This window comes from Sphaeramia orbicularis, chromosome 20 (genome assembly GCF_902148855.1).
Source record: "Sphaeramia orbicularis chromosome 20, fSphaOr1.1, whole genome shotgun sequence".
Lineage (NCBI taxonomy): Eukaryota > Metazoa > Chordata > Actinopteri > Kurtiformes > Apogonidae > Sphaeramia > Sphaeramia orbicularis.
Genome location: NC_043976.1, coordinates 12,733,298 through 12,758,912, shown reverse-complemented (window position 1 = coordinate 12,758,912; position 25,615 = coordinate 12,733,298). Strand labels below are relative to the sequence as shown.

General features: G+C 35.8%; 2 protein-coding genes and 1 pseudogene across 3 annotated transcripts; 1 reads left to right on the top strand and 2 right to left on the bottom strand.

Moving 5' to 3' along the window:
• Positions 1-623: 623 nt before the first annotated feature.
• On the top strand, positions 624-6,667 carry LOC115411571 (charged multivesicular body protein 5-like; annotated as a pseudogene).
• Positions 6,668-6,802: 135 nt separating this feature from the next.
• On the bottom strand, positions 6,803-9,944 carry LOC115411570 (FAST kinase domain-containing protein 3, mitochondrial-like). Its single transcript, XM_030123760.1, has 6 exons — positions 8,438-9,944; positions 8,229-8,314; positions 7,539-7,713; positions 7,389-7,458; positions 7,160-7,274; positions 6,803-6,988 (listed from the first exon to the last, which is right to left on the bottom strand). Exons 1-6 carry the CDS (start codon positions 9,894-9,896, stop codon positions 6,899-6,901), a joined length of 1,995 nt encoding a protein of 664 aa, XP_029979620.1. The 5' UTR covers positions 9,897-9,944; the 3' UTR covers positions 6,803-6,898.
• A 4,543-nt stretch (positions 9,945-14,487) lies between these two features.
• LOC115411369 (myosin regulatory light chain 2, smooth muscle minor isoform) lies at positions 14,488-17,367 on the bottom strand. Of its 2 annotated transcripts, XM_030123476.1 has the most exons (4): positions 17,255-17,367; positions 15,800-15,999; positions 15,250-15,411; positions 14,878-15,050 (listed from the first exon to the last, which is right to left on the bottom strand). In XM_030123476.1, exons 2-4 carry the CDS (start codon positions 15,981-15,983, stop codon positions 14,878-14,880), a joined length of 519 nt encoding a protein of 172 aa, XP_029979336.1. In that variant the 5' UTR covers positions 15,984-15,999; positions 17,255-17,367. The 2 variants fall into 2 exon arrangements, with proteins under 2 accessions (XP_029979337.1, XP_029979336.1); XM_030123477.1 differs by lacking the exon at positions 17,255-17,367 and having other exon boundaries at positions 14,488-15,050; positions 15,800-15,983.
• Positions 17,368-25,615: the final 8,248 nt, after the last annotated feature.

Sequence of the window (25,615 nt, the reverse complement as noted above, 5' to 3'; positions counted from 1 at the left end):
TGTGAGTTGGTGAATGGCTGGATGGCTCATGAATGTCCCATTAAATACATCTTAAGCCATGAACAAGAAGTATATTTCTTTGCACAAGCTCAGTGGAGCAGTTTTCCAGACATGGATTAAGCAGCCTAGTTCAAGACTAAAAATTGTGTGTCATTACCTCCGCCAAGGAGGTTATGTTTTTGCCAGGGTTTGTTTGTTTGTCTGTTTGTTTGTTTGTTTGTTTGTCTGTCCGTTAGTGTGCAACATAACTCAAAAAGTTATGGACAGATTTGGATGAAATTTTCAGGGTTTGTTGGAATGGGCACTGATCAGCCTTGGCGGAGGTCTGCGCTCTCCGAGTGCTTCTAGTTCTTTTTTTTTTTTTTCTTTTTTTTTTTTTTGAGCCAGGCTGTGTTGAGCAGCATATAAATACAGCATATATTCATCTAAAAACCCCATTAACAGATGCTTATACTTTGACTTGAATGCAGACCTTTAACAGGAGTATTTTCAGTATTTTTCAGTAAGTATTTTACGTTAGAATCCTTCCTCTTCTAAATAAATAAGCCTGACACATCAACACCAGAAGAACTGGATGGGATGATTCATTCAGTGATGGTCATGTGACTCTTCTGACGTCACCACAGTCTCTTCCGGGTGTTTTCTTTCGGCTGGACGTAGAACTGTGACAGAGACACAACTCTGATTTTTTTAGCGACTAAAGTTTTAATTCCCCGAAATGAACCGCATATTTGGCAGGGGAAAGGCTAAGGGTCCGCCGCCCCAACCTTTCGGACTGTATAGGAAATGTAAGTATTATCCCGAAATAACTTTTTTCGAGGACTGTTTTGAGGAAAGTAAACAAAGATGGATGATGGGAGTTAGCTCGTTGTTCGCCAACTTCTATGAGCAGACACATAGTCGGTGTTTGCGATATTTAACCGGGTTTTGCTATGTTAAAGGACTTGAATCGGCTAGAACTGACAAATAAATGACGCTAGAGTTTTATTTATCGCTATGTACTAAAAAACAGGGTGTTGAACCAAAACAATCAGTGCGTCTGTTCAACTTCTGTATCAGTTTTATGTGAGTTTAAACAGGAATGTCAGTCATTCAGTATGTATACAACAGGGTCACATGGTTGGCATTAACCTGTTTGACTGGTTAGTAATCTACAGCTGCTATTATTAGAGATAACCAGACAGGAAGAAACCATATGAACACACCTGCTGATATGGGTTTGGTTAAGTTTCGCTGTATCCATAACAGTGGCGGCACCAAGGGGGGGCATGGGGGGGTAAATGCCCCCCCAGTCACAACCTTTGCCCCCCCCCCCAGTTGCCCCCCTACCCAGATTTGGGCAAATCTTTTGGAAAATTCGGGCAACAAAGAAATATGAAAAATCCGTCAATGAAAGCTTACATAACACATTTTGATCCACTTATAATACAAGTTAGTGAACCTAAGTCTACAGATGTTGTCAGTGATTATATACTCGTGCATGTAGTGGAAGCCATTGTATATTGTCACAGTAGAGATTGAAATCCAGTAGGATTCCTAATCCTACTTGGACAGATAGGAATTGGTAGTTTGTCCTAGGACAAACTGAAATCCTACAAGAAATTAGGATCTGAAGATTGGAATTCCAATCTGTCCTAGGAGAATTTAACTCATAATGGCCCTATGCAAATGTGTCCATTTACATACCAATGACATTTACATACGGCCATTGAATAAGGTTGGACCAAACGGCTGGCACCCTGGTTACAATGTGTATTAACCTAAGGGACATATACTGTATCTAAGATATGAAAATAATTCAGCTGGAATAGTGATGGCGAAATTGTATGCTTACCTATGCTGAAATTGACTGGAATTTTGGCTGTGAAATGATTCAGTCTATTTTCCATACATTTTGATATAATCTGACATTCTTCCTAATAGAATTCGAGGTTGTCCTGACAGAATTCTTATATTTTTTGCCGTAGGACAGACTGAAATTCCAATCTTCAGATCCCACTTCAAATAGAAATTACAATCTGTCCTAGTAGGATTGCAGATTCTCCTAGGACAGATTGGAATTCCAATCTTTAGATCCTAATGTCTTGTAGGATTTCAGTTTGTCCTAGGACAAACTACAATTCCTATCTGTCCTAGTAGGATTAGGAATCCTTCTGGATTTCAATCTCTACTGTGACATATACATACGTTTTGTTTGATTAGTTGGTTAGGCTATTAGTTTTATTTTGTTTTCAACATTTATTAACTTGCATACATTGGCATTGCTGTTTGTTTGCTGCATGTCATGCTGTAGTTTTTAACAAATACCTTGAATACATTAAGTATTACCTGATTTTACCTAAAATTGCCCTCTATATGAAGTGTAACGGATAGGCTATACATGATATATATATATATATATATATATATATATATATATATATATATATATATATATATATGTATATGTATGTATGTATTGCAGCCGCTAAAGCGCAAAGCGTTAATTTTGCACTATGCACGAAATTTTTTTGTTTACCCCCCACCACCACCACCACCATTTTCTTTGCCCTCCAGTTGCCCCCCCCCACTTTTAAAATTCTGGTGCCGCCACTGTCCATACACCTCATTTTACAGCTCATCAGCTAATATTAACTGTAAGAACCAATCAAGTTATCCAACTGTCAAGTATCAGGTGCTCTACCAATACTTTGTCTTTTTCTATTCAAGGTTGATTCTCGGACGGAGTCCATTGACAAGAAATTGCCAGACTAGATGCTGAACTTGTTAAGTACAAGGATCAGATGAAAAAATGAGAGATGGACCTTCAAAGGTGAGCTTTAGTGTGTTTCTACCTGAACAGTCAGTGAATCATCATCTTCTCATATCATATGGTTGTTATATTACAAAAATATGGACATCCAGGCAGAGGTGTCAAAAGTATTCACATTCATGGCTCAGGTAGAAGTATAGATACTAGGGTGTAAAAAGACTTCTGTGGAAGTTTGAAGTATCAACTCAAACTTTTTACTCAAGTAAAAGTAAATGTAAGGGGGAAATACCAATAGGACAAAGGCCTAGGCCACAGGTGTCCAAACATCGGCCCGGGGGCCAAAACCGGCCCGTCAAATTTTCCAATCCAGTCCATGAGATGAATTTACAAAGTGCAAGTTAGGGCATCAAACTCAAAATAATGTCATATAACCTATAAATAATGACAACACCATTTTTTCCCTTTGATTTAGTGCAAAACATTAAATTATGAAAATGTTTACATTATAAACTATCCTTTAACGATAAAATGTGAATAACCTGAATAAATATGAACAACCCTGAAATATCTAAAGAGAATTAAGTGCAATTTAACAATATTTTGCCTGTTACTACATGTTTTGTGCCTTTGTAGATCTGCTCTGTAATGCATATGTATAAATGATAAGTCAAGGCATAATATGGATAAAATTGTACTTATATTTCTTAACAAATTGCATTTTTTTTCCAGATTATTCACATCCTTTTTGTTTGGATAGTTTTTAAATGTAAATATTGGCATAACTGAATGTTATTTTATGCACTAAAACAATTGGAGTTGTCATTATTTATTGGCTGTCATGCTATTATTTTACTGGTCCGGCCCGCTTCCGATTAAATTGGGCTGAATGTGGCCCCTAGAAGACAATGAGTTGGACACCCCTGGCTTAGGCGGTGCCACGGGGGCCTATAGTGCACTACCCCACTTCCCCAAAAACACATTTTTCTAAAGGCCATAATGACTTTGTAATATTAAAATGTTAATTTTGAATATTTGGGATGCACTCGTCTACCTGTTTCAGCCGCATATATGTTCATTGAAAATTAACACATTTTAGTCCAATGCAAATGTATTAAAGAACCATATATGTGTACTACTGAGCATTAACATGTGTTTCATGGAGCGGAATTATGATGACTAGTTGAATATAAGTATTGGAATGATGCAAAAAGTCAGTGTGCGATGGATCACGTACAACCAATAGGGTGTTAGAATGGTATATGTTTATACTTCTCATCCAACCACAATTAAATTCATTCTATCCGGATGGAGCGATTTATCTGGATAGTTTTTTTTATTTGAATGATGACAAGATGGAATGAAATTGTTTCTTTGCATGTTCGAAATAAATAAATAAATAAATAAATACATACATTAACATGCTGAAATGAAATAGGAGTAATGAGGCTGTTTTTAAAATGTAAGGAGTGGAAAGCACAGATAATTGCCTGAAAATGTAAGGAGTAGAAGTAAAAAGTCAGCTGAAAAATTATTACTCCAGGAAAGTATAGATAACCAAAATGTCTACTTAAGTAAGGTAAAGTATTTGTACTTCGTTAATGACACCTCTGCACCCGGAAAGTCCCTTTGAGACACGATCTCCTCCATAGAGTCCTGGTCAACATGGCAACAAGTAGTTTCACATCGAAAACAAGTCATATATAAAACACACTAACCTCTGTGAAACGTATACATGTAATTGAATAAAAGCCAAATATTGTAAATGTTTCACTTATGCAGTTGTGTAACTAGTATATAACTCTGCAAAGTTCTTATCACTTCTAATAATTAAACAGGGTGTTACTCACATATTTTGGTCTCTTAAAAATGACAGGAGGTGCTGTCATATATAGTCCTCGCATCACAACCTATGGAAACTTAATAAATATTTTTTTCTCTGCCTCATAGAATATGGTCAAGCAAAAAGCAATGAGGGTTCTGAAGCAGAAGAGAATGTAAGTAATTTAGTTTTTATTGATTGAGTTTTATTGATTAACCACATAAAAATATGAAAGCTCAAATAGTTTCCTTCACACCTCCAGGTATGTTTTCTGTATGTGGATCCTAAAAACCTCACTTCATCTCCTCTGTATCTTCTGCAGGTATGAAGGCCAGAGAGACAACCTCATGCAGCAGTCGTTCAACATGGAACAAGCAAACTACACAATCCAATCCCTTAAAGACACTAAAACCACCGTAAGACGCATGAAATGATGTATCAGACATTAAGTTACCCCAGAGATGTGGGAAGAAATGGGGTTTGTTTTAACATCTTTTTTTTTTACAGGTTGATGCCATGAAAGTTGGCCTCAAAGATATGAAGAAAGCATACAAGAATGTGAAAATTGACAAGATTGAGGTATTAATTTACTTAGTTATTAAATGATAATATGGCATTCACTGGACAAACCCTTACATTTTGTCCCTCTGTGGCAATTTCAGAAGAATGTGGAGGAAGCCTTCCTTTAATATTCAGTCCCTGTAACCCCCTGATAAAGCAGGTGCATGGCGGATAAACATTTTCATTTTTTGTTAATATTCAGGATCTTCAGGATCAGCTAGAAGACATGATGGAAGATGCCAGTGAGATCCAGGAGGCACTGGGCAGAAGCTACGGTACCCCTGACATCGATGAGGATGACCTGGAGGCAGGTCAGTAAAAAAAAAAAAAAAATCTGCATTTTTCATTTTGTGACTTTGAATGTAAAATACAGTTTTGCAGTTACTTTGACACCCCATGTACAGGGTGGGGAAGCAAAATTTACAATATTTTGAGGCAGGGATTGAAAGACAGTGTATGACCAATCAGTTTATTGAAAGTCATGAGAATTATTTGCCACAAGAAATGTACATAATAGAAAATGTTTTTATTCTATGTGTCCTCCTTCTTCTCAATAACTGCCTTCACACGCTTCCTGAAACTTGCGCAAGTGTTCCTCAAATATTCGGGTGACAACTTCTCCCATTCTTCTTTAATAGTATCTTCCAGACTTTCTCGTAATAGTTTTGCTCATAGTCATTCTCTTCTTTCCATTATAAACAGTCTTTATGGACACTCCAACTATTTTTGAAATCTCCTTTGGTGTGACGAGTGCATTCAGCAAATCACACACTCTTTGATGTTTGCTTTCCTGATTACTCATATGGGCAAAAGTTTCTGAAAAGGTATGGATAATAGTGTTAGGTATGATTATGACATCAATATATGTTTGGTTTCAAAACAATTGACGTAGTGCCTGCTGAGAAAAAACAACTAAATGTTCATTGTAAATTTTGCCTCCCCACTGTGTACGTCTCATAAGGCAGTAGATGATGTCATTTCCGACATCATTTTGTTTGTCAACCCTTTGTCCAGTGAATGCAGTCAGCTGATAAATTCTAGTGTTCATAAATGTCTGTGTGTTTAGAACTGGATGCTCTGGGAGATGAGCTCCTGTTGGATGACGACAGCTCATACCTGGATGAGGCTTCGACAGCTCCTTCGATCCCAGAGGGTCTGCCTGGCGACAAGTCGACCAACAGGGTAAGTCACAGCTCTGGGGTTTTTTTGAATATTGGAGTTTGACTTTAGTTTCTGGTTTAATTTTGGTGTTTTGTGTTTCAGGATGGTGTTCTGGTCGACGAGTTTGGTCTTCCCCAGATCCCCGCTACATAAAGAACCTAAACACTCAACAGCATTGAGTTTTACATGTATGATAGCCTTTTGTATTTATCGAACTGACACTCCCAGCCTTGTAGAGCTCAATGAAAAACCAAAGCATCTTCTGTCCAATGATTGATGGGAAACTTTAACATATCAAGCTTAAAGTTTATTATTTCATATGTATCTGTGGTGATTGTTAGATTGGTCTCTTAACTTTGTACATTCTCTGCAGCACGGTGTTGCCAGAACAAAATAAACTATATTTTTTGACAATCTTCAATTAGTGTGATACATAAATAAAACCCATTTCAATGTACAAATGTATTCGTGCTTAATCAGTGACCTAAACACATTCATTTGGCAAAGACTCATAAGCAAAAATAAATATTTATTTAAACTAGAAAACAAAACAGCCCTTCATTTCACTTCTATCATGTTATTTCTTCTGTCATTAAATCACCAGCTCAGTCTGTAACTGTGAGGAAGATCTTCTGGTGCAGGTATTCCACCACACTGGCCTTGGTTTGTAATTTTTCAAATTCATAGAAAGGAATCTAAAAAAACAAAAACAAAACATAAAAATCATCAGTAACCTTATAAACAAAGTATGAGACTAACTCAAAAATATTAAAAAGTCATTACGTGTGATACAATAAAGGCTGTTAAGCAAATTTCTACATCTTCCTCCGTATTAAGTGACGGACGAGAAACAAAGGGAAACTAACCTGAACAACTTCATATCCCAGAAGCCTCAGATGTCGTTGCTTAGTGGCCTCTTTTCCGAGTAGCTGCCTTGTGTTTGTAGTGAACCTCTTTTGTCCATCGATACAAAGTGCTATCCTGCAAACATAAATTAAACTGAACTGAGAAAAACAAAATATTACTTTGGTCCATCCCTAAAAGAATGCTGTAGGTCGAGAAAGACAATCCTGTATGAAACGTGACAACTTTTACCTCTTGTATACGTCGTCGTTATAACTGGCAGGCAGCACATACCCGTCTTCATCCACTTTTATCTCCATGTCTATGGGTGAAAAGGAAATATTAGACCCTTGGAAGAGGAAACATCCATGAAATAAATCAATGTTATTATTAGAATATTACCGATTGTGTAGCAGTACGGCGTCAAAACCTTGGATCCAAAGTACGATCGAGCACCGAGTAAATTCAACAGTCCATTTTTCACCGAGTTGTACAGATGTGTGTCCACAGGCGTCTCCAGGGAGCGTCCAGGTGTGAGGAAGGACTTAACGCGGTACCTGGGGAGGAGCCGGGGCCCCTGAGGAGACATAACACAGTGTCACATTGTACATTTAAGGATATTTGTTTCAGATTAGGCCAGAATCTGCCTTATAGCTTTAAAGGAGAAAATCTGACAAGTTCAATGAGATCAGTGTGATGTGTTTTCTACTGTCCATGTAGTTTTCAATTTTTGGAATTAATTTTTTTTTCCCTCAATCACAAAATTCTCTCCATGTGCAAGATAACTCAAAAAGTTATGGATGGATTTGGATGAAAATTTCAGGAATGTTGATACTGGCACAAGGAACAAATGATTAAATTTTGGTGGTGATCGGAGGGGCACTGATCTGCCTTGGTGGAGGTCTGCGCTCTCCGAGTGCTTTTCTAATTCACATCTGTTTTGTTTTAGTTGACAGTGCAGTATGATCACATAACTGTAATCCACTGAACCTCACACAGGAATGATATGTTAAGTATGAGGGTGTGTATCAGAGCAAGTGATTGTGAGTTATCCTTTCATCTTTAACTGATATATTTGCTTATATACTTTACCTCATAGAAAGGACACTCCAACTTTACAGTTATGTAAAGCTGAGTCAGCTGTGACAGAACATATCGGTCCATTCCAGTGTCCTGCTCTGAAAGACAAAGAACACAATTCATGCCGTGTCAATATAGGACAATCCCTTCTTCTCCACGTATTACATCTTTATGTATCCATTCACATTCAGATCATGACAGGCGTCTGACACAATATTTACCTTGCAATTGCTGAAGAAAATAACTTCCAAAAACTTTGGAGACAAAATTCACAGGAAACCTCTCAACGAGGATGCAGGAGTGAAGCAGGTTGATCAATGTCCGAGGCTGGAAATGTGAAAAGCGTTTTTGCAGGGTTGTTTCAACTTTCCTGAACACATCGCCAGCATTGGGTGGGAGGTAGCCCAGCTTCCCATAAGCCATGATCTGCCTGGCCACCTGGCTGGTGTTGTACTCATCCGCCCGGTACACAAAGCTCTCAGCCACAGAGTCAAACACCAAAGGCGATAAGATGTTCCTCCGACTAAAGAACTGCATCACCTTGGTAACAGTCTCTGGGTGGGATGTGAAGGCTACTGTGGGTACATACCTCTCCATTGCCTGCACAAAGTAATGATCACTGTGACCAAAGTGCATGAGTGCACCTAGCACAAGGGTGAGCTCCTCATCAGTAAAGTGAGGTACGTGTCGTACTGCCTGCTTGCATAGATTGATCACAAGTGGCATAGCCTGAGTCTGATTTAAGCTCACAAGGACACTGAGCAGCTCACTAACCACAGTAGGATTCATACGGGAGGTGACTGTCACAGCGTGGGTGTGCATGGCGTTCAGCAGGTCACAGTACTTTCCATCTAGACCTCCACCACTTTGCAGAAGTCTATAAACAGCACTGAGGTCTTCAAGGCTCCACTGAGCAGGCTCCTGTCTTTGGATTTGTGACATTACCTGCTCCAGCATCACAGAACCAGGACCCTCTATAGCCAGCATCGCCTGTCCCAGGATACACAGCTGCTCCACAGTCATCTCTCCCTTGTCCAACCTTTCCTGACTCTCAGACACCAGCCGCACCATCAGGGTGCTCCAGGGATCCAAGTAAAGGCGGGTGCAGGCTAGAAGAGCTGATACCAGACCACCATCTGTCAGCCGCCCGGAGTCCTCCTCCAGCTGAAGGCACAGGGCTCTGATGGTGACGTTCTCCAGGACTGAGGGGTCCTTTAGAGAGTGACCATCCTGCTCCAGATCGGCCACACAGTGAAGCACAGCAGCAGCCATGGTGTCAGACATGATCTCTACTGTCCGCAGGAGTCTGAGCACCTGCCTGGACGATGAGCAGCTGTTCAGATGCCGATGGAAAACCTCCTCCTCTGTGGCTGTGGGTCTGTGCAGCTGGGTCAGACGGAACCGAGGGAACGAATCTTTGTGGAGTCCAACAGAATTGCTGCCAACAAAGGTCGGTTCCCGGACTATGGTGGTGGTCAGGTTTCTTTTCCAGCAGTCTGGCTTGAGCTGTCGACAGCCGTGGCTTCGGATGCAGTGGCTGGATGAGGTACAGAGACAGGCTACACAGACGGGAAGACCTGGACTGAGCCTGGTGGAGGGACGAACAGGACCGATAAAAGGGCACCGAGGAATCCCGAACCTCCCCAGCATGGGAAGTCTGTTGACCAGCTTCAAAGCCATGACCCCAGTCCAGGACAGCCCAGATCTAAACCAAAGAGAGTATATGGAAATAACTTTAACCCTTTCATGCATGAATTATGAGAACCTTTGTCAAGATTTTTTCCTTGAGTGTTTCTATTCCTCTTTTGGCATGAAAAAAAAATTGCGATTGAGTTTTTTTTTTTTTTTTTTTTCATGTAGTTACAAAAATGTCCATGCATTTAATTTTTGAAGTAAAGAAACATATGTTTAAAACCCAATATCAGAAAGTGAGATAAAAAAAATGAAATAAAAACATTTTAATCCTGCTAATCTGATGTTTTCTCACATTTTAACATATTGTAATGCTAGTTATTACTCACTTCATGTAGATAATTTGGAAAAAAAAAACAAAAAAAAGAACAAAAACCTTTTTGTCAATTGATTTACACTCAAACATGTTAGTGAAGATCAGGTTTATCTAGAACAGTGGTTCTCAACCTTTTTTCAGTGATGTACCCCCTGTGAAATATTTTTTCAGCCAAGTATCCCCTAACCAGTGCCAAGCATTTTTGGTTGAAAAAAATTACTTAAAACAGAGTGCTGTGCCATCAGTCTCTGATTTATTAAACTTTGGAGCTCTATTTGTAGTGGTCTCTCTTGAACTATTTGGAAATAAAAAGATATAACTAAAAAAAGAAAAATAATAATAATAATTAACTTCATTTTAAATAAAGATTTGCGCACATAAAAACAGTTATCAACATAAAGTGTCCTCCTTTGGGATTATAGTAAAGATCTGTTCTCAAAAAGAAATACTTAACTTAATTATAAATAAAGATTTGTCTACATAAAAATTATTTTCAACATAAAATGTCCTCTTTTGGGTAAACAGTAAAGATCTGTTCTTAAAAAGAAATAATTAACTTAATTTTAAATAAGAGCAGAAACTGCTAAAATATATATTATACAGTATATATATATATATATATATATATATATATATATATATATATATATATATATATATATATATAATCTTAAAATATCTATTTAATAATTAAAAAGAAGACTGACAACATTACCAACTGTCAACACTGAATATTGCATTGTTGCTCTGAACTGAGTGTTTCTGCATTTAGTCAGACACTTTAGTCAGACACTTTGCTGTGGGACTTTGTCATTCTTGGTGGCAGGGAGGCAACTGCTGTGATCAAGCTCTTTATTTTTAAAGGATTTTCCCATGAATACGACTTTTTAAATATATTTTAAAATCTCACGTACCCCCATTTGAGAACCACTGATCTAGAACAGCACAGTTTCAGTGCTGGTCTGAATGTCAGTGTATTATGGGATGGTGCATAAGTGTCCACTGTGATGGCTGATATGGAACTAAAACAGCAAAAACACATGAATATACAAGAGAACAGCTGGAGAAGAACTGTCCACTGGAGTGACCACTATGCATAAAAGGGTTAAACACGAAACATATCATTTAAAAGGATTACTGAACAAACTAAAACCCACTTTGTACCTGGTGCTTCTGTCAGTCCCTGAAACACATTCACTCTGACTTCACTGTTAACTAACAACCTTGGAGGTTACCAAACAGTTAGCTTAGCATCCTAGCTAGCATGGAAGTTACACACCTCTCAACTAGTTATTAGAATTTAATGAGGCTAACAGTCCGTCTCACGATGACAAATAAACTAATAATAATGAAATGAAACCAGTGAAACTCTTACCTAGACGTTAAAACATCAGTAAAGGGTCATAGTAGTGCTCAGAGGAGGATGCAGACCTAACGTGGATCCATTCCGTAAGACACAGAGCTGTGGTGCGTTCACGGCACCTCATACGTTTCTACTTTGACTCAGCCCTTACGACTTGCGAAGTGTCACGAAAAATTCTTGTTCTTCTTTTGACAAAATAATGAAACTCTTGAACCTTTTTAATTTTAACCCTCAGGTATATCTGGATGCCACACAAATTCAGTTGGCCACCATTAATACATTATTCATCCTATCTGGTTATTTTGTTTTCATACTTCCTGTGTGTACTTTTTCCCCGACAGCTTTGAAGGGGCCATCATAAATTAAACTCATACACTAGAGGGCGTTATACCAAAGGGATTTAATTATACATCTTGAAATGAGCATCAGCCTCTGACATATTTTGTGAACTTTCCTCAAGGCAGTGTGAAGGCTACATGTTAATAAACCTGAAATGATGAACTAAGAGATGGAATGGTCACTATCACTCTGCAGATGCTGTGGCAATTATCTGCAGGTGGAACTGAAATAAAAAAAACTATGAAGCTCTGATGGGAACTTGTTGGCATTAGGTTTGTATTAAACATTCATTGGTCAAATATGTTTTAACACTGATGTGTAATATTTGCTTAGACTGACCCCTGTACATTTTTATTTCAGAATAGATTTAGAATGATGTTATGATGGAATACTGTATGTATCCCAAACCAATAATTGTGCAAATTATATTATGTTTTTTATTAGATTAAGTAAAATCTAAATAGAATAGACTCAAATGCATTCTTTCCACTACAGTAAAATGCAGCTTTCCATTTAAACAGCAGAATATAGTGCCTTTCAGAAGAAGTCCATGTTTAAAGATCAGGAAGTGCTGTGGTGTAAAAGGGGCTGGACTAGTACATGACTCCAGTTTTAAAAGTTTAACCTATATTATATTTTTTAAATTCTTAATTTTCCACATGGAATACATTTCTAAGTTTGGTATATCGCAGAATTTTATTTGTCAAAAATGTATTTTTTTGCAGTTTCCATTTATTTTATTTCTATATTTTTACTTGTAGTTGCAAATAATCTTAGAAATTTCATTAGTACAGTTATCCGATTACTCCCAGTTATTGGACTTTTATGGTCATGTAAACAGGCTCACTGTCTTCTGTGTAAATTTTGGACTTTTCAGTTCCCACCTGTGGGCTGGATTGAACCCTTTGGAGCACATGTGTCAAACATGCGGCCCAGGGGCCAAATCCGGCCCACCAAAGGGTCCAGTCCTGCCCTTGGGATGAATTTGTCAAATGCAAAAAAATACACTAAGATATGAACAATCCTTTTATAGTTCAGGTTCCACACTCAGACCAATTCAATCTCAAGTGGGCAGGACCAGTAAAATACTATCATAATAACATATAAATAATGACAACTCCAACTGTTTCTCTTTGTAAATGCAAATATTTTCATGTATTTACATGAAAACAAAGTATAATTTCACAAAAAATGTGAATAACCTGAACAAATATGAACAACCTGAAATTTCTTAAGAGAAGTAAGTACAGTTTTAACAAGATTCTGCCTGTTACTAAATGTTTTGTATTTGTAGATCCACTGTGATCTGTAAGTTATAATGTACATGTATGAATGATAAACTGAGGCAGAATATTGTTAAAATTATACTTATTTTTTCAGTTTGTTCAGTTTATTCACATTGTTTGAAAGGATAGTTTGTAGATGTAAACCTTTTCATAATGTTAATGTACTTTTTTCACCCTAAAACATAGAGAAAGGTTTGGAGTTGACATTATTTCTATATTATGTTATTATTTTACTGGTTCGGCCCACTGCAGATCAAATTTAGCTGAATGTGGCCCCTGAAATAAAATGAGTTTGACACCCCTGCTTTGGAGAGTCAGTTTTGGCCCATGGGCCACAAGTTTGACACCTCTGATATCCTCCTGAGACCCAGCAATGCATTTTATCCTCTGTAGGGGACAAGAGTTTAACAGCTTTATTTATTAAAAAAAAACACTGTCCACTGCAAAGGACATTCCATAGAAAAATAATCTGAAAAAAACTGTTGCATCATGTTGTTTCTATCAAGACAATTATTTAATTTAAAAGTCAAACCTTTTCCTTTCCTGGGTCTCAGGACTATATAGACCATTGGTTTGGATTGAACCAGTTGCACTTGACAAGAAGCAGCATTGTTTTCTAATTACAGATAGACTTGGGTTGGTGTCTTGTCTTTTTGCGCTTCACTTTCTTCATGTATCATTTCACATTATTACACTGACCTTGTTTTATGGACATTTATGGTTTGATTTCTTTGCATGTGTGGATCTCATGGGTTGTTACCAATTTCTGGTGAACATGTTGTGACAATAGCCCCTTTAGAAATATACGTGCTGAAGAAAATGGTAATAGGTTCAATACTTAGACAGTATCTACAGTATTTTGCTTTTCTGTGATGTCATGGCATTCATTCAACAGTTCCTTTGCTTCTGAATTAGGTGTGAGCTGAGTTAATCAGGAGAGGACAAGATTAGCTTTGTCACGTTTGTCTGACATTTGAATGTTCTCTCCTCTGTCGGATAACGACTGTCTTTTACATAACCCCACTCCCTTTCTAGGTAATCATCGTAGATTCCCTTTCACTGTCAGTCTACAAAAACACACTCAGTCTTCCAGCTGGAGTCCTGCTGAGTCTTTTACCTTTTTAGAGAAGGAATTTCAGCCAGCGCTAGTCTGCACATGCTGAATGAATGTGGTGGTGAGGAGGGAGAGTCAACTTGTCATAACTTGAAAAATAGAAAAAAGGTGCATAAGCATTTTCATTGCACCGGTTAGAAAATAAAGAGAGTAATGCGGTACTAGTTTCAGTTGTCTTTTATGCAAGGGAAACAGTCGGCAAAGTACAACTTGATAGAGGGCTTTATTTAAAAAGTTTATATTATAAAATGTAAAAAGTCAGCTAAGCCCGATCATATGAATTCCAAAGACTTATCCCTTAGAGCTCCCAATGTGCTGCCACTCCACATCTTCACATGACAGAAAAAAACCCAACATTTGACAACTTTATATTTTTTTCTTCATTATAGATGTGTAAATCTGGCATTACTGGAGGTTCACAGCAAACAGTGGATATTTATTGCTTTGGTTTGTTTTAAATGGGGTTCATACTGGAGAGTCGAGACATGCAGCACTGGCATCTAGCTGATGGAAGAGGAAGAGGGTGGAGAGGAAGATGATGGTTTAGCTCTTTAATCGTCCTTATCCTTGGCACCGTGCTTTAGGATGCGTGTGAACTCCACATAGTTGAAGTTACTCTTCTTGTCGATGGGGGCCTCCCTGAAAAGCTCATCCACCTCCTCATCTGTAAACCGGTCACCCATTGTTGTGAGCAGCTCTCTGAGGTAATCTTCCTGGATGAAACCTGAGAGAAAAGAAGTATGAAATAGTTTAAATAAAACAAACTGCTGAATAGTCTTTTGCTTGTAATAACAGGTTTGCTACATTTCAGACATATTCAATATAAAACAACTGCACAGCGCAAGGTTATTCTGTACTTTTTACCCATTACAAGACATTTTAAACTTCTGCATTCATGTCTACACAACAACATCACAGCTTACCTGTCCCCTCCTCATCAAAGCAAGCAAAGGCATTTCTGATCACATCCTCAGGGTCTGTGCCATTGAGCTTCTCTCCAAACATTGTGAGGAACATTGTGAAGTTAATGGGTCCAGGAGCTTCATTCATCATGGCCTCCAGGTATTCATCAGTAGGATTTTTCCCTATATACCAAGAAAAACAGTGCATTTATATTTAAATGTTCAGGATTAATAGCAAAAAATATGAGTAAAACTACAAATTACATTACCAACAAAAACAAATCCAAATATTTATTTCTACATTTGTATACAAATTCTTTTAGCACATTATTTCTTAAGCTTGATGCACCATAATATCATTTCTAGACATTCACTCAAGAGTAACAAATATTGACTCATCCACTTGACCCAAATGATGCAAGTAATGACAGTGTACAAACAGAAAAGTTTGTCACCTTGAAATGTTTCTGTTAATTAGATACACAATAAGTATGTCTGTACTACTTAAAGAAAAAAAGATTACACATATGTTTGGAATCTTAAAAACTTTTTCATAACATCTCCCACTAACCGAGTGAGGCAAGCATATCATGAAGATCCTCTTTGTCAACAAAACCATCACGGTTCTGGTCGATCATGTTGAAGGCCTCCTTGAATTCCTGAATCTGAGACTGGTCAAACATGGCGAAGACATTGGAGGTGGCGCGCTGAGGGCGCTTCTTCGTGGTCTTTCCCTTAGCCTTTTTGCTCGACATTTTGAAGGTGTTATTTCTATGGATGGAACACAATGTGCACTGTTAAGACGACATGTTATAAATAAAGCCATTTATGGTAGCAGACAGATAAAACATTGTTTACAGTTTTTCCCATGAGTGGTGATTGTTGCTATGTGACCTGAAGATATTAATGGCTTAATGCAAGATTTTTGATGGGGATGAAATGTCCTGTTTCACAACAACACTCAACATTTTACAGTAGGAGCAGTACAAAAGAAAATGACAAAAACCCTGAAAAGGAATCTTAAATTAGATATGACATCCTCTAAAATACAATCTGATCCGAGGTAAAGTGGATTATGATGTTACTCCAAATAAGATTTTGTCACTTGTACCCATAAGTCGGTGCCAGGGTAATTTAATTCTGTGGCTGTGATTCCCTGGTGTGGTGTCCTGCACTGGGCTATAAATGGAAATGTTCCTCATCTTTCTGGGTTGATCTGCTTGCTGCCTTCACTGACGGTTGGAAAACTACCGATGTGAGGACAGATGGCCATATCAGGCAATGTCTTATGGAGGCTAATGCTGTCCCATTTATAACTTCCTGCCTACACGGACAGCATATTTGCTTAAGATATTCTGCAAATGAAGTCATACTTTACCATGCCTTTACAATCGTTTACATCTATATATGTATGATTTACTCAATTTATTATCATTAACGTAAGTAATATCTTTGGAATGTATTGCCTAATCGCTATAAACTAAGTCAATAGATTAACACTGCAAATGTTTATAACCTCGAAAACGTTGGTTTACTAATATTTGAATTACAAAGTATATAACAACATCAATAAACCTTGAAAAATAATTAAAATCAGTTCTATGTTTTGCGTCTTATAGCGATAACGCACATCAAAGTACGCACATACTGTTGAATATTACGGCTTTGCGGCCTGGTTTGGCCCCGATTTAAAAGTATAGCATTATAACATACAGCTAGTTCAGTCAAGACAGCGTATGATTTCTGTTTTCGCAGAATTAAAATGTACCTTCTAATGTTAACACATATAAGTTAGCTTGTCGTTATTACAACGCAGTCTGTCATCTTCCCGTTAGCTTTAGCCACATAGCTAACACTAGCCGTGTTTTTAATGCTAAAGATCGCTAGTTTAAAAAGGATAACACCAGCAAATTAACCAGATAAGTGAGTTAAATACCGGTAAATCTGTGCGTTTTCGAGCTATAAAATAAATAATACTGTAGCTAACTATCTCACAGACAGATAAATAAAAAGAAGATAGTTTTACCTGACAACAACCCAGTAATCGACAGCTAGCCCGGTGCTGCTCTTTTCTCAACCACCGCCCTTCACTTCCTGATTATAATGTTGGTTCCGTACAGAAAGGACAGAACAAACCAAGTGGGTAAAACAGGGGAGTCGATAAAGTAAGTGTCACTATTATACATCAGAAACAACAAATTATATTTTTTAAGAGTCATCATAAGAATATTTATGTTATTAAATGTGTATTATAAAGAAAAAAGCTAATAAAATGTAACTACAAATTGAATTCAAATTCCCAATAAATGCTAACACCCCCGTCGGAGTAAATGTAGCTTCCTGAAAACACTCCTTTGCCTGCGTTGACATTCCTGGATATGTCCTTTTAAGGGAAGAACGAGCACATCCTCCTCCACATTATGCAATTAAGATAAGGTAAATCATCAGACATCCAAAGACCACTGGTACTAGTCATCCAACATATCTGAGATCTCATCTGAAGTAGTCTTTTCCTGTCTTTTTCTTTTTTTCCCCTCTCTATTGTGATAAATGATGGTAACATACTTCCATAATAACTTTCCATGATTCACAACACTCACAATACAACTTACATTACTGGGATTGTTTTCATTTATCAAATACCAAAGCCACATTTTGTATTGTTTGTATTTTATTTTATTTATAAGCAATGTTTAAGGTGTGTCTCCATTAAAATCAACATGATATTCCATCTAACAAAAACAAAAATACATGTAAGGCAGCTGTAACCAAAATAATGAAATGAAAAATGTCGATAGATTGGTAATAATAGGCACTGACCACAGAACATTGGTCAAACAACAGATGGTACAGTTGCTGTAAAAAGAGGCTTACAGCTACAGGGATGTGGAACTGTTGAGTCACAAGTTAAAACCAGTTGCATTTGTCTCCTACTCCAGGGATCATATCACTTTACAAAGTTAATAACAAATGGTTGAACAATGCATGTGTTATGAGGTATTTATAGATATGCTATAGCCTATGTCTCCAAACAAACCACGGTGCAGATGAATGACATGGTATGTGTGGACTCAGGATGACTCCAGGACTATGTTTCACAGAGGAAAATCAAAATCATGTTTTTATTATTATTATTATTATTATTATTATTATTATTATTATTATTATTATTATTATTATTATTATTATTAAAAAACATAATACAAACAAGTAAAATTCAACACATTCTGCTGGTGAGACTAAAAATTCAAAGAGGCTCATAAAATTGTGCCACCTAAATAATATGTATAAACATGACAAAAAAATCTAAGATGTCACAAAATAAAACAATATATCAAAATCTGTCCAGTTTTTTAAATCATCCTACAGAACCCTCCTAAAGCTAAACAAATCTGTTTCCAAGCTCTCTAAATGCAAAGGAATTTAACCCTTGCATGCATAGTGGTCACTACAGTGGACAGTTACTCTACAGCTGGGGTGTCAAACTCATTTTAGTTCAGGGGCCACATTCAGCTAAATTTGATCTGAAGTGGGCCGAACCAGTGAAATAATAACATAATAACAATATATGAATGTCAACTCCAAACTTTTCTCTATGTTTTAGAGCAAAAAATTACATTTACATTATAAAATGGTTTACATCTGCAAACTATCCTTTCAAACAATGCGAATAACGTGAACAAACTGAAAAAATAAGTGTAATTTTAACAGTATTCTGCCTCAGTTTATCATTTACACATGTTCATTATAACTTCCAGATCACAGTGGATCTAGAAATACACAAAACATTTAGTAACAGATAGAATCTTGTTACCTCCGCCAGGAAGTATTGTGATCACTTTGCTTTGGGTGCGTGCGTGCATGCATGTGTGCGTGTGTGTTTGTTTGTTTGTTTGTTTGTTAGCAAGATAACTCAAAATTTTATCAATTCCTTTTTGTGCTGGTATCAACATTTTCTGAAAATTTCATGAAAATCCATCCATAACTTTTTGAGTTATCTTGCTAACAAACAAACAAACAAACAAGCAAACACACACGGGAGGCAGAGCTGTCTTGGCGGAGGTCTGCGCTCTCCGAGTGCTTTTCTTGTTAAAATTGTACTTACTTTTCTTAAGACATTTCAGGTTGTTCATATTAGTTCAAGTTATTCACATTTTTTGCGAAATTATACTTTGTTTTAGTGTAAATACATGAAAATATTTACATTTACAAAGAGAAAAATTTGGAGTTGTCATTATTATTTATATGTTATTATGATAGTATTTTACTGGTCCCGCCCACTGGAGATTGAATTGGTCTGAATGTGGAACCTGAACTAAAAGGATTGTTAATATCTTAGTGTAATTTTTGCATTTCACAACTTCATCCCAAGGGCCGGACTGGACCTTTTGGCGGGCCGGATTTGGCCCCCGGGCCGCATGTTTGACACATGTGCTCTACAGCTTTACTCTTGTATATATAGTTATATAGTTCCATATCTTTCAACACAGTGGACACTTATGCATCATCTCATAAACTGCAATTCATACCATTATTGTAACTTTGCTGTTCTTGATTGGTTCTTGAGTGGAAATCAATTGTTAATATTTATTTTTTGCATATTATCTCCATGAAGTGAGTAATAACTAGTATTAGAATATGTTAAAATGTGAGAAAACATCAGATTAGCTGCATTAAACATGGTTTCATTTCACTGTTTTCATATCACTTGATGATATTGGGTTTTAAATACATGTTTCTTTGCTTCAAGGATAAAATTCATGGTGTAGCTGAGTGGACATTTTTGTAACTCCATGAAAAACAGGTTGATTAAAAAAAAAAATTCAATCACACTGGGTTTTTTTCATGCCTAAAGAGGAATAAAAACACTCAGGAAAAAAAATCTTGATAAAGGTTCTCATAATTCATGCATGAAAGGTTTAAATCTTTCATTTAGAGCACAGGTGTTAAACATGCGGCCCGTGGGTCAAAACCGGCCTTCCAAAGGTTCCGATCTGGCCAGCAGCAGGATTTTATGGAGCGCAAAAATTACACTGAAGATATGAACATTCAAAGGTGTTGAACTGGTTTTAGCCCAATGTGATCTAAAGTAAAATAATAGTCTAATAACTCTCACAATAAAATGTCAACAAACAACCTGAAAATTAAATACAATTTGAACCATATCTCAATGTCTGTTACTATGTTTTGTGGATTTGTAGACCTGATTTTTAAGCTGTGTTAATAAGTTGACACATAATATTGTAGACATTCTTATTTTAGTTCCATATTCCAAACTAGAAAATTTCAACAACATTATGTTTGTGTAACATTGTGTGTAATGCACATGTACAAGTGATAAGATGAGGCATAATATTGTGAAATTTAGCTTATTTTTCTGAAGAAATTACATTTTTTTTCCTGGTTATTCACATCTTTTTGGTTAAAAGATAGTTTGTAAATGCAAATATTTTCATAATATAATGTTTTTATTGCACTAAAATGAAGAGAAAGCTAATATTGTTAAAATTTAGCCAATTTTTCTGAAGAAATAATTTGTTTTTTCCTGGTTATTCACATCTTTTTAGGGACAAGATAGTTTGTAAATGTAAATATTTTTTATAATATAATATTTTTATTGCACTAAAATGAAGAGAAAAACCAATATTGTTAAAATTTTGCTTATTTTCCTGAATAAACTACTTTTTTTTTCTGGTTATTCACATCTTTTTGGTGAAAAGATAGTTTGCAAATGCAAATATTTTCATAATATCATGTTTTTATTGCACTAAAATGAAGAGAAAACTAATATTGTTAAAATTTAGCCAATTTTTCTGTAGAATTTTTTTTTTTTTTCTGATTATTCACATCTTTTTGGTGAAAAGATAGTTTGTAAATGTAAATGTTTTCATAATTTAATATTTTTATTGCACTAAAATGAAGAGGAAAAACTAATATTGTTAAAATTTAGCTTATTTTTCTGAAGAAATTACATTTTTTTTCTGGTTATTCACATCTTTTTGGTGAAAAAATAGTTTGTAAATGCAGATATTTTCATAATATAATGTTTTTATTGCACTAAAATGAAGAGAAAAACTAATATTGTTAAAATTTAGCCAATTTTTCTGAAGAATTTTTTTTTTTTCTTGGTTATTCACATCTTTTTAGTGAAAATATAGTTTGTAAATATAAATGTTTTCATAATTTAATGTTTTTATTGCACTAAAATGAAGAGGAAAACTTGGATTTGTCAGTATTTATAGTTTTTTAAGCTATTATTTTAATGGTTTGGCCCTCTTGAGATCGAATGAGGCTGAATCTGGCCTCTGAACTAAAATGAGTTTGACACCCCTGACTTAGAGGTAAATATGCAGTTACCGAAGAACTATCATTTTTAGTCATCATTTTTGTATTTATTTGATCCCTGGTTAATACACTCATTTTTATTCCATATTGCAGTGTCACATTTATCCACTAGAGGGTGCTCGTCTAATAGGAAATGTTTCATTTGCTTTGAGGTATTCAAAGTCTAAAGGTCTTGTGTACCATTTGTTTATAAAGGACTTAATCCTCTGTTACATCAGTGGTATTTAGTGTCTGGAAAAGTTCATGTAAAGGTCAATACAGCTTCAATTCAAGGAAACAAAACAAAACAATAAAAATAGTCCAGATGGATCCCATGCAGTGACAATATAGTTGAAAAGTCCTGGACAGCTGAACACAGAGAGGCACTGCTAAAATTAACATAGTATATGAACTGAAGGACAATAGGAGGCACATATGGAATAGTGTCACAAGTACAGGCAGGTCCATATGTTTTTGGACAGTGACAGTTTTTTTTTTATATATATACAGGGTGGGGAAGCAAAATTTACAATGAACATTTAGTTGTTTTTTCTCAGCAGGCACTACATCAATTGTTTTGAAACCAAACATATACTGATGTCATAATCATACCTAACACTATTATCCATACCTTTTCAGAAACTTTTGCCCATATGAGTAATCAGGAAAGCAAACGTCAAAGAGTGTGTGATTTGCTGAATGCACTCGTCACACCAAAGGAGATTTCAAAAATAGTTGGAGTGTCCATAAAGACTGTTTATAATGGAAAGAAGAGAATGACTATGAGCAAAACTATTACCAGAAAGTCTGGAAGATACTATTAAAGAAGAATGGGAGAAGTTGTCACCCAAATATTTGAGGAACACTTGCGCAAGTTTCAGGAAGCGTGTGAAGGCAGTTATTGAGAAAGAAGGAGGACACATAAAATAAAAACATTTTCTATTATGGAAATTTTCTTGTGGCAAATAAATTCTCATGACTTTCAGTAAACTAATTGGTCGTACACTGTCTTTCAATCCCTGCCTCAAAATATTGTACATTTTGCTTCCCCACCCTGTATATACTTTTATGTCTGTTCATCATCACAGTGGATTTACAATGAAACAATCTAGATGTGGACAGGTGGACTCTCAGCTTTAATTCAAGGGGTTTAACAATGATATCGCATTAACCCATTAGGAATTACAACCATTTAAATACAGTCCCTCCATTTGCAGAGGCTGAAAAGTAAACAAATGAAAGGATGATGTGACTGCTAATAGAACAGAGCAAATTCTGAAGCAAGAAGACATCAGGCAATGACTTTAACCCTTTCATGCATGAATTATGAAAACCTTAGTCAAAATTTTTTCCTTGAGTGTTTTTATTCCTCCTTAGGCATAAAAAAAAACAATGTGACCGAGTTTTTTTCTTTCTTTTTATGTAGTTACATAATGTCCATGCATTTAATTTTTGAAGTAAAGAAACATGTATTTGAAACCCAATATCAGAAAGTAATATGAAAACAATGAAATAAAAACATTTTAATGCTGCTAATCTGATGTTTTCTCACATTTTAACATATTCTAATGCTAGTTATTACTCACTTCATGGAGATAATATGCAAAAAAAAACAAAACTTTTTGTCTAACAAATAACAATTGATTTACACTAAAACATGTTAGTGCAGATCAGGTTTATCAAAAACAGCGAAGTTACAGGAATGGTCTGAACTGCAGTGTTTGGGATGGTGCATAAGTGTCCACTGTGTTGGCTGATATGGAACTAAAACAACAAAACCCATGAATATACAAGAGAACAGCTGGAGAAGAACTGTCCACTGGAGTGACCACTATGCATGAAGGGGTTAATGGATTTTCAACTAAATATTAACCCTTTCATGCATAGTGGTCACTCCAGTGGACAGCTGTTCTCTTGCATTGTCATGGGTTTTGTTGTTTTAGTTGCAGATCAGCCAACACAGAAAACGCTTATGCACCATCACATACACTGCAGTTCATACCATTACTGAGACTTTGCTGTTCTTTTTTTTAATCCGTTTTTAAATGTATTTTCATTGTGCATCTCCAAAAGTACAACATAAAAAAATAAATAAATTCACATTTTATTATACAAGATTTTGTGACACACAAAGTGCACCGCCCCCCCCCCCCCCCCTCAGAACCAATGGCGACCCCATACCAACCCAAGTAACTTTGCTGTTCTTCATAAGCCTGATCTGTACTAACATGTTTGAGTGTAAATCAATTGCTAGTAAAAATTGCGAATATAATAAAAACATTGTATTAGCTGCTTTAAAAATGTTTTATTTCATAGTTTTCACACAGTATGTCACTTTCTGATATTGTCTTTTAAATACAAGTTTCTTTGCTTCAAAATTTAAACATATGGTGTCCAGCTGAGTGGACATTTTTGAAACTCTTATAAAAAAAAAATAGGTTCATTAAAAAAATTCAATTACATTGTTTTCTAATGCCTAAAGAGGAATAAAAACACTCAGGAAAAAAATCTTGACTAAGGTTCTCATTATTCATGCATTAAAGGGTTAACCCAAAAACATCTACAGATCTAAACCCTTTAACCCTTTCATGCACAAATTGTGAGAACCTTAATCAAAAATTTTTCATGAGTTTTTATTCCTCTTTAGGCATGAAAAAAAACATGTGATTGAAAAATTTCTTCTGAAAAATAAAATAAATAAATAAAAAATAAATAATTATTTTTAAAAAAAAATTTCAAAAATACATAAAAAATAATAATAATGAAAAAAACAAATGCTTATGAACCTATTTTTCATTAAGTTGCAAAAATGTCCACTCAGCTGGACACCACATGTTTAATTTTTGACGCACAGAAACATGAATTTACTGATAAATTGTGTGAAAACTATGGGGAGGGCTTGTGATTCTAAGGGTTTATGGTCAGGAGAGATCAACATAATGTTACCAATTCATGTCAGAAAAGATATGTAGTGTCTTAAAACTTTAATAAAGATATGTGTAAAAAAAACAAAAAACAAAAAAACAATGTAAAGAACAACAAAATCCATGAATACACAAGAGAACAGCTGTAGAATAGCTGTCCACTGTAGTGACCAGTATTCATGAAAGGGTTAATACCGCTTCATCCACTAATCCTATCAATCCATGTAAATAATAGTTGTAAAATGCAGTCTGTCATATTTACACGGTCATCAGACATGATCCAATTGGGTGTGCAAAGGCTCCGTAGTTACCATGGAAACACCGTCATCTTCTACAACTTTTATTCCCCAGTAAAACTCATGGAGTTCGATCAATGACAGTAAATAGAAATGCTTTATTTATGCTCAGTTAATGATAGATTTTTTCTGAAAAAGACGCTTTTTCTGCCGTTTTCTCTGTTTTTGATGTAATATTCGTCAACTTTAATCTGAGCTTTTATGAACGTTTTCATAATCAGTAAATTAAATACAGGGAAATACTTGATTTATACTGATAAAACGCAAAATACATAGGTTAATATTGGAATAAATGGTGATAAATCACTTAAGAAAGGTTAGGTATAGGGAAGTGACACAAAAGTAGCGCTGGGTCTTTATGGGTTAAAAACAATCCTCATATTTATAATGAAGTCCGATTACTTTATAGCCTCTGAAAATGAAGGGATCATGTTTAAAACCCTTGTAATTTGTAAATAATAAGTGCAATATTTTTGTTAAATCGGCTGAATTAAAGCTGAAAGTTCACACTAACTCACACAGAGCTGTTCTCATTGGGTTGACAATTATCAGAGGAAAATTTATAGCAATAATTTAATAATTGACTGTATTAAAAGAGAAGAAAATGTTCTGTTGTTCAAAAGTATTAGAGGCAGAGGAGGGGTTTTAATTCTAAGTCAAAGAGGCAACAAAACCAAAATGATTTAAAAAGATGAATGTGATGTTAAAGATGGAACAAGACAAAAACAGCATAAAATAAAATAGAAAATAAGAATAAAAGCCTAACATGGTGAAAATGACAAATGACACAAGATGAAAACATATATAAAAACACACTTTCAAGGACAGTACTGGTAAAAATGT

What these genes read in the sequence shown, in the direction of transcription:
- LOC115411570 (XM_030123760.1), bottom strand. Translation starts at nt 9,896, where the DNA reads ATGGCTTTGAAGCTGGTCAACAGACTTCCCATGCTGGGGAGGTTCGGG. An exon ending in TTTTCTTCAGCAATTGCAAG is followed by an intron (nt 8,315 to 8,437) that starts GTAAATATTGTG and finishes TTTGTCTTTCAG; the next exon opens with AGCAGGACACTGGAATGGAC. An exon ending in TGGAGTGTCCTTTCTATGAG is followed by an intron (nt 7,714 to 8,228) that starts GTAAAGTATATA and finishes ATGTCTCCTCAG; the next exon opens with GGGCCCCGGCTCCTCCCCAG.
- LOC115411369 (XM_030123476.1), bottom strand. Translation starts at nt 15,983, where the DNA reads ATGTCGAGCAAAAAGGCTAAGGGAAAGACCACGAAGAAGCGCCCTCAG. An exon ending in TGATATGCTTGCCTCACTCG is followed by an intron (nt 15,412 to 15,799) that starts GTTAGTGGGAGA and finishes CTTGGTATATAG; the next exon opens with GGAAAAATCCTACTGATGAA. An exon ending in CTTTGATGAGGAGGGGACAG is followed by an intron (nt 15,051 to 15,249) that starts GTAAGCTGTGAT and finishes CTTTTCTCTCAG; the next exon opens with GTTTCATCCAGGAAGATTAC.